This window comes from Oryctolagus cuniculus, chromosome 13, assembly GCF_051225735.1.
Source record: "Oryctolagus cuniculus isolate XC-2025 breed Fujian yellow rabbit chromosome 13, ASM5122573v1, whole genome shotgun sequence".
Taxonomy (NCBI): domain Eukaryota; kingdom Metazoa; phylum Chordata; class Mammalia; order Lagomorpha; family Leporidae; genus Oryctolagus; species Oryctolagus cuniculus.
Window position 1 is genome coordinate 26040598 of NC_142879.1, and position 9356 is coordinate 26049953.

General features: G+C 47.4%; 1 protein-coding gene across 3 annotated transcripts in view; it reads left to right on the forward strand.

Moving 5' to 3' along the window:
• Positions 1-7420, forward strand: part of TRAF5 (TNF receptor associated factor 5) — a 51729-nt gene extending 44309 nt beyond the window's left edge. For all 3 annotated transcript variants that reach the window (XM_089312141.1, XM_089312143.1, XM_089312142.1), the window contains one exon: positions 6515-7420. In XM_089312141.1, coding sequence (XP_089168267.1) covers positions 6515-6534 — 20 coding nt within the window. In that variant the 3' untranslated portion in view covers positions 6535-7420. The remainder of the gene's footprint in view (positions 1-6514) is intronic.
• The last annotated feature ends 1936 nt before the right edge of the window (positions 7421-9356 follow it).

Genomic DNA, 9356 nt, shown 5'->3' on the forward strand with positions numbered 1-9356 from the left:
CAGGAGCCAGGTGCTTCTCCTGGTCTCCCATGTGGGTGCAGGGCCCAAGCACTTGGGCCATCCTCCACTGCACTCCCGGGCCATAACAGACAGCCGGACTGGAAGAGGAGCAACCAGGACAGAATCCGGTGCCCCAACCGGGACTAGAACCCAGGGTACCGGCACCACAGGTGGAGGATTAGCCTATTGAGCAGCGGCGCTGGCCACTGCTCCTGTTCTACCCCAGTCCAGAGGTCATCTAAGCCAGAGTTTATACATAATTCCCAGATTCCTCCCCACCTTCCTCATCCAATCACCAGTTCTGATGCGAAGTCACTTCTGTAAATGATTCCTACTACTTATGCCTACTGAGTATTACTGTCCTGTTTCAGGCCTACCTTATTTTTAAACTCACAGCTGTCGGTTTTTAGTTCTGCCTCTCAGACCCAACTTCCACACTGTCACCTGGTGATGTCTCTAAAATGAAAATATGGGGGCCAGCGCTGTGGCATAGTAGGCTAAGCCTCCGTCTGTGGTGCCACATCCCACATGGGCGCCAGTTCTTGTACTAGCTGTTCCTCTTCCAATCCAGCTCCCTGCTGATGGCCTGGAAAAGCAGTGGAAGATGGCCCAAGTGCTTGGGCCCCTGCACCCACGTGGGAGACCTGGAAGAAGCTCCTAGCTCCTGGCTTTGGATGGGCCTAGTTCCAGCCATTGTGGCCATCTGGGGAGTGAACCAGCGAATGGAAGTCCTTTCTCTCTGTCTCTCCCTTTCTCTGTAACTTTACATCTCAAGTGAATAAAATCTTTATAAAAATTATAAAATGAAAAGCTGAGGAGGACTCCCTACTCTATCCACACTGGTTCTGTCTCCCACAAGATGAAACCTAGCCTTTGTGACAACGGCAGATGGGACCCTGTGTATCTCCAGCCTCAGGTTCTGACACTTCTCCTGCTTTGCCTTTAGCCATCCCACACCATGCTGACGCTTGTCTGAACTTGTGCTGCACATCTGCCTGCGATACTCTTCTCCACCCTCATCTCCTCCTCTGCCCGGTTAATTCTTGCCCTTCAAGATTCTACTGTGGTCTCACCTCCTCTGCAATGCCTCTCCAAACCAGCCTTTACTCTGCACTCTCCATTCCTACCTTTCACCAGGCCAAAAGCCCTTGCTCTGGGTTTTATAGGAGGGATCTTCAACAAGTTTTGGGGTGGGCCTTTATAACTCTTTTTTAAAAAGACTTATTTGAAAGGCAAAAGAGAGGAGATCCACCTTCCATCATTTGGTTCATTCCCCAAATGGCCCCAATGGCCCAGGCTGGAGTAGGCTAAAGCCAGGAGCCCAAAACTTTATCCTGGTTTCCCATGTGGGTGGCCAGGGCCCAAATATTGGGCCATCTTCCATTGCTTTCCCAGACATATTAGCAGGGAGTTGGATCAAAAGTGATGTACTGGGACTTGCACTGGTGCTCATATGGGGTGCTTGTGTTGCCATTGGTAGCTTAACCTACTGTACCACAATACTGGTCCCAACGCAGCTCTTAAGTAGCTACTTGGGATGCCTGTACTCCACATTGGAGTGCATGGTTAGAGTCCCTCTATTTCCAATCGAGTTTCCTGCTAATGCACAACCTGGGAAGTAGCAGGTGTTGGCTCAAGTACTTGGGTCACTGCCACCAGGTGGGAGACCCGGATTGAGTTTTGGGCCCTTAACTTTGGCCTGGCCCAGCTCTGTCTGTTGTGGAAATTAGGAGAGTGAACCAGCAAATGGAAGATCACTCTGTGTCTCTCTGCCTTTCAAATAAAATGGAAAAAAAATTTGCGAAAACTCTTTATATATAAAAAATTTTGTGGAAAAATGGAATTAAAAGATAAACTTATGGTGGTATTAAAAAACTTGTGGTGCGACTGCTTGCAGTGCCAGCATCCTTATCAGAGTGCGAGTTCAAGTCCTGGTTACTCTGCCTCCATCCAGTTCTCTGCTAATGTGTCTGGGCAGGCAGTGGATGACGGCCCAACTAACTGGACCCCTGTCCCGGATGTGGGAGACCAGGATGGAATTCCGGGGCCACTGGCTTTGGCATGGACCACCTCTAGCTGTTGTAGCCATTTGGGGAGTGAACCAGGAAACTAGCAGATGGGAAGCTCCCCATCACCCTGCCTTTCAAATCAATCAATCAATCTTTAAAAGACATTTGAAATCCATGCAGTTTTTCCATAATATGCATTTTCATGATTTTTTTTAAAGACTCTTCCTGTAACAATGTATGTTGTGATAAGTGCATAAAATAAATGACCATACAATGAAAGAACAATGGGGCTGGGCCGGGGAGAATGTCCTTAGGATTGTCAGGGAAGTCCTTTCATGCCGGGCTGACAGGATATTCAGTGTTCACGTGATGTTTCTGGAATGTCCAGCACTTCGGACCACCCGTAGAATGTCTGAGGGATTTCTCGTGAGAAAACTTGCCTCCGTGACCCAGGCCCCAGCAAGCACACACAGCCATGCAAAACTTCACGCTGAAAGTGAGCAAAGCTGCAGAGATGCGAGCCTAACTCTGACTCCCCACACTGGTGATGGCCAGCATTTGTGGAAGTTGCAGCTGTGGTCTCAGGGTGGTCTGGGCACGATACACCTGGATTTGGCTTTGCCTTTCTGTGAGTTACCTAGCAGTGTTAGTAAAGAATCTTTTTTTTTTTTCTTTTTTGACAGGCAGAGTGGACAGTGAAGAGAGAGAGAGAGACAGAGAGAAAGGTCTTCCTTTGCCGTTGGTTCACCCCCCAATGGCCACCGCGGCCGGTGTGCTGCGGCTGGCGCTGATCCAGGAGCCAGGTACTTATCCTGGTCTCCCATGTGGGTGCAGGGCCCAAGTACTTGGGCCATCCTCCACTGCACTCCCAGGCCACAGCAGAGAACTGGCCCGGAAGAGGGGCAACCGGGACAGAATCCGGCGCCCCAACCAGGACTAGAACCCGGTGTGCCGGCGCCGCAAGGTGGAGGATTAGCCTATTGAGCCACAGCACCGGCCAGTAAAGAATCTTTCTTCCCCAGCCGGAGTGGATTCTGTGGTTTGTCACTAAGGACCTGATGGAAAAGCTGAGAGCTGAAAGATGAGCGAGCCACAGGAAGAGCACAGGGGACAGACGAGAAATCTGGCCGGGGAGCACTGGAGAGCTGAGCCCAGCAGAAGAGGGGCACGCGGGGTGGGGGTGGGGTAGCTGATGAGGTTCCAGAGGGAGGCAGGGCTGCGAACCTCCTGCTGAGGCCACAGTGAGAAGTTAATGAAAGGTAACGTGTTTGTGGCAGGGTGATACCTGATTTGATTGACTTTTAAGGAAATGACTCTGTAGAGCACAGATTAGAAGGGAGAAAAGAGAGCATGAGAACAGTCTGAAGTTTATATCATATTTTTTAAATTTATTTATTTGAAAGTCAGAGTTACACAGAGAACAAAAGGCAGAGAGAGAGATCAGTCTTCCATCTGTTGGTTCACTCCCCAGTTGGCCGCAACGGTCAGAGCTATGCCGATCCGAAGCCAGGAGCCAGGAGCTTCTTCCGGGTCTCCCACGTGGGTAAAGAGGCCCAAGGGCTTGGACCATCTTCCACTGCTTTCCCAGTGATAGCAGAGAGCTGGATCAGAAGTGGAGCAGCCAGGATTCAAACCGTCGCCCATATGGGATGCCAGCATCACAGGCAGCCGCTTTACCCACTATGCTACAGCATCGGCCCTGGTTACATCATATTGACATTACACTTACCTGTTTGTTCATCTCCTTTTTTTTTTTTTTTTTTTTTTGACAGGCAGAGTTAGAAAGAGAAAGACAGAGAGAAAGGTCTTCCTTCCGTTGGTTCACCCCCAAATGGCTGCTATGGTCGGTGTGCTGCGCTGATCCGAAGCCAGGAGCCAGGTGCTTCCTCCTGGTCTCCCATGCGGGTGCAGGGCCCAAGCACTTGGGCCATCCTCCACTGCCTTCCCGGGCCACAGCAGAGAGCTGGACTGGAAGAGGAGCAACCGGGACAGAATTCGGTGCCCCAACTGGGTCTAGAACCCGGGGTGCCGGCGCCACAAGCGGAGGATTAGCCAAGTGAGCCACGAAGCCGGCCTGTTCATCTCCTTTTGATCATGAACTCCTTGAAACCAAAAACCATGTCTAAAGGGTACAGCAGAGGCTCAAGCACTGTATTCAACCAATGTATGAAATAAGGCACAAGGGGCCCGCGCTGTGGCGCAGCGGGTTAAAGCCCTGGCCTGAAGTGCTGGCATCCTATATGGGCGCCGGTTCTAGTCCCAGCTGCTCCTCTTCCAATCCAGCTTTCTGCTATGGCCTGGGAAAGCAGTGGAGGATGGCCCAAGTCCCTGGGCCCCTGCACCCATGTGGGAGACCCGGAAGAAGCTCCTGGCTCCTGGCTTCAGATCAGCACAGCTCCAGCTGTTGTGGCCATCTGGGGAGTGGACCAGTGGCTGGAAGACCTCTCTCTCTGTCTCTACCTCTCTCTGTAACTCTTTCAAATAAATAAAATAAATCTTTAAAAAAAAATAAGGCATGAAATCTTTAGAACAACTGTGCTAAATAAGTACTATGCCCATTTCATGGATGAAAAACTGGTAGCCAGGGAGATCCATGTGCTAGGCATGGCCCTAAGAATGCTATGTGCATTAATGCACTACTCTCACAACAACCTCAGAGATGTGTGCTATTTTATCCCCACTTTACAGATGAGACAACTGAGGCACAGAGAGGTTACATAATAAACTCTAGGTTACACAGTTAATAGGGGTAGAAACAGGACTGAATCCAAGCAGGCCAGTTTCAGAGGCCACTCTTAACCATTAAGTAAGACCACCTCCGGGCCAGTGCTCTGGCATAGCAGGTAAACCCGCTGCTCCACTTCTGATCCAGCTCTCTGCTGTGGCCTGGGAAAGCAGTAGAAGATGGCCCAAGTCCTTGGAACCCTGCACCCATGTGGGAGACCCAGAGGGAGCTCCTGGCTCCTGGCTTTGGATTGGCGCAGCTCTGGCCGTTGCGGCCATCTGGGAAGTGAACTAGCAGATGGAAGACCTCTCGCTGTAACTCTGTTTTTAAATAAATAAAATAAATCTTTAAAAAAAATACATGTCTAAAAACAGAGCCTATAACTTCATCATTAGCTATACTCACATATTCAGAGGCACTCTTGCATGTGTGTTACCAGGAGACTTACATGGGAAAGTTTAGTATCAGCACTGTTTGTAATAGTTAAAAAAAAAAAAAAAGGAGGGGGAGGGGACCTAGTTATAGTGGACATGCAGCAACAGCAGCTCTCCCACATGCTAGCGGGAGGATTATCTGGTACAACCTCAAACATACCAAATCAAGTTGAGTTGTGCAAACAATTGCATCTTGCAATTCCATTTCTAGAAATACTCTCTGCAGAAATTCTTACTATATACCCAAAAAGCTATGTGCAAGAATGCGCATTTATTCATGTTGTAATAGCAAAAATCAGATATCATTAAATTACTATCAATGGGAGAATGGAAAAATTGCAGTACAGTCACACAACGGAATGTTAGTCAGCAATTAAAATGAAGACACTAGAACCATGTGAGTCAACATGGAAAATTCCATTTATACAATTATGAGTGACAGAAACAAGTAACAGAATGATACAATTTATATTAAGTTTACAAAGCTACAAAACAATACCAGGTGTTACTTGTATAGCTATATATATTCGTTACATGTGTGTAACATGTGTAAGCCTTCACGGGAATGACAGGCAGCAAATTCAAGGAAGTGGTTAACCTCCAAGAGGAAAAGCTGGGGAACGAGATTACAGGAGGATTCACACAAAGTAATACTAAAATCTGAAGCAAATACGAGAAAATATTAAAATGTGATAAAGTAAGTGGTCAGTACATAGGTGCTCATCATGGTATTTTGGGTAATTTTATATATGCTTGAAATATATCAAACATTATAAAGAAAAGCTCTTGATTCTATAAAAAGAACAAAATAAACCAGAAGAAATCAATGAAAGCATACATTAATGAATGGGAAATAACTTTCAAGGTACAGTTTATCAATAAAACCAAAAGCTAGTTCAATAAAACTGAGCAGGAAAAAGAAGAATCCAATAGAAAATAAAAGAATGTTTGAGAACAATATTACATCTTAAAACTACTAAGAATGCCATGGTTAACTTTATATTGATAAATTTGAGAATGTATATGAAACGGGTACATTTCTAGAAAAATAGCCAATTTTCTGCAGAAGCAAAGGAAAAAATTATATATATGGGAAATATTAACATGTGTTAAAGTGGTTAGTACACAGGTGTTCATTATAGTATGGATACTCTCATACAGGTTTGCAATATTTTGTATCAAACATTTGGTATCTATGCATGATATCGATCTATGTATCTTTATAAAACCATAGAAGCTATTTTTTAAAAATCTGTTCCTTAACAAGGCACCACAGCCAGCCAGCTTTAGAGAGGAATTCTTCGAAACCTCAAGAATGGGTCACTCATGTGTTATGTCGCATCCAGGTCACACAAAAAGAAGTTAATGCGCCTGACTCATCTGGAGACCAACCGCAACCTGATACTGAAACTGGACAAGAACCACGAAAGACAACTCCCGGTGACTCCAACTGATGAACACAGGAAAGTGCTAAACCAGTCTGCAGTGAACTGCAGCCAGCAACCCGCCGGGAGAATCGTGCGCACCAGGAACGTGACGACGGCTCGCCGTTAGAAAATCGGTTACCGCAGTTTTATTATTGCAGTGTATAACGCAGGAAAGCCACTGTGAACATTTAAAAGACCCAAGACTGAAAATATTTGGTAAAATGCGGTCATTTCTGGTTTAAAACAAAACAATTTGGCAAATTAGGAAAAGAACAAATTGCCTTTAACTTAAAAAAAAAACTAGCAGAAATCTGCAGAAAACATGAAACATACTATGTAATTTCTGGAAAGAAAGTACCATTTAGGCTATCCTGTGTTGTACTGGATTTTTAGGAAAAGCCAAAATTGTACAGATTCTTACCTACAAAACCAGGATTACCTGTCAGATTATCAGAGGGTTCTGCGAATGATCAGCTATGAGATCAACAACCAAAAGCCACAGTATCCCAGGATACAACAACAAAAACAGCTCGGGGAAACCCAAGAAAATTGCAACACTTCACCTGAGGAACACAGGGGAGACGGAGTTCATAAAGAACCACGTGAATGTTAGCCTCAAGACCGGACGAGCATCACCTCCGGACAGCTAATCTCAAAACACACAATCCCAAACAAACGGCAGGAATCTGGGCCGCGGGACGGCACTCTACCAGAGCTCGACCCTGGAGTCTGCGGTTCTTCGCGACGGGTGTAAAATGTGAAACAGCAGCCGCCCTGCACAGACCCCGCCGCCCCAGCGCCCTCCGGCCCCTTCTCGGAAACCCCGCCCCGCAGTCCGGGCAGAAGTCCCGCCCTCGGAAGAGCCCTTTGCTCCCGTCTGCCTCTGCGCCGTCAATAGGCGTTTCCGGTCGGTGGCGGACGCGAGCGCGCAGAGCAAACGTCAGAGTCGTGTGCGCGCCTGCGGCTCTCGCAGCCTGGCTCTCTCGGCGCCCGCGAGCTGAGGCTGCGCAGCCCGGCCGTGAAGGTTGGTTTCTTCGAGTTTCCAGTAAGTGACGGCCCCAGCAGGGGCTGTGGCTAGAATTGGAGACCAAGCCGCGGGGGACGCGCCGGCATTTTCTTTCCCCAACACCCTCGCCGGCCTCCTGGGCCCTCCTAGGGCTGCCCTTCGCCCTGCCTCCGGAGATGTCCCCGTCGTCTTCTGCGAGGGGCTTCCTGCTCACGTACTTCTGTGCGGAGCCTTCTCCCAGCTTTGCTTCCACGTTGTGGCGGCCTCGCAAGTGCGCACCGTGAAGACGTGGCAGCCCCACCACGGTTCCTGCCCGACTCCTTCCCACAAAACCCCGACCGAGGACGGCCCCTCTCGGCGCCCCCGCCCCGCTTCCTCAAAGCTCTCCTGTTAATAAGAATTAAGCCAGGAGTGCCCTAGGAGTAGGGCACTGACCCGCACGCGTTACACCTTTTTGATTCGATCGTGGCAGTACATGATACTCAGATGCGGACGTGAACACGGAGACCCAAGAAAGTTAAATAACTGGCCTGCGCTCAGCAGCTTGGCTGTGGTAGAGTTGAAATTTGAATTTGTTGTGTAGCTAAAACTAACGCTGTTTTCACTGCTTTCTCTCTCCCGAATACTCAGGCACCCCCCCACTCCCACCTTTCTAGTTGTTCCTCCTGAGAAATTTTTTCTGAATGTCGTCTACACTGGCACCGTTCGTAGAAATTTGTCTTGCCTGAGAACACTCTTACACCCTTGAGCGTTCAGGTTTACCGGGTCTCTAGCTCTGAGCTTAGTAATATTTTGCATCTCCAAAATGTGCTTATGCTTCCCTAAAAACACTCCCCTAACTTAGTGCCCACTAACCAGCCCCCATCTCCTGCTTCGGTTTCACACTCATTATCGTTTTCAACAAGCATTTGAGTAGCTGGGTTGTGTAACACAATAAAGGTAATTGGATATCAAAGCAGAAGCATGGCATTGTTAAGACTCCATCAAATAGCAGGTATATGCCAACTCAGTTGCATAGAAAGCGAATTCTACAAGAGTGGCTTTGGGCAGATCAGTTTAGTGCTAGACTTTTTTTCTCATCTACAAAATGTTAAGTTTAGGCTGTATCACAAAATACTGCATGTCTTAAGTTTACAGAAAGTACTGAGGTAGGAATGACGAGTGGAGGTGGGCATAGTATGTTCTTGATACAGAGAGAAGGATTAGGTGAAGAATTCACTGGGCACATTTTTATTATTTTGAACGTCAGATAAAAGCTGTAGACCTTGCTCTGGAAGTAAAATTCATATTCATATAACATTTTATACTAAATTTTAGGAGATTCATGACTCTTCTTCCCCGAACTTACATTTCGAAAACTCCTGAGTGAGGGAAATGGAATGAACTATAATTCAGAAGACAGAACTAAGCCAGATATGGAGTATCTTTGTGTTAGGTAGTGTAGAAGCATTGAAGATCTAAAAAGATAAATCTGGGGGCTGGTGTAGTGGTGTAGACAGTAAAGCTACTGCCTGTAACACCAGCATCCCATGTGAGCACTGGTATGGGTCCCAGCTGCTCCACTTCTGATCCAGTTCCCTGCTAATGGCCTGGGATAAGCAACAGGGGATGGTGCAAGTGTTCGGGCCCCTACTACCCATGTGGAAGACAGTTGAAGCTCCTGGCTTTGGTCTGGTGAGTGAACCAGCAGATGGACGATCTCTGTCTCCCTCCATCTGTGTAACTCTTTCAGATAAATAAGTAAATCTTAGAAAA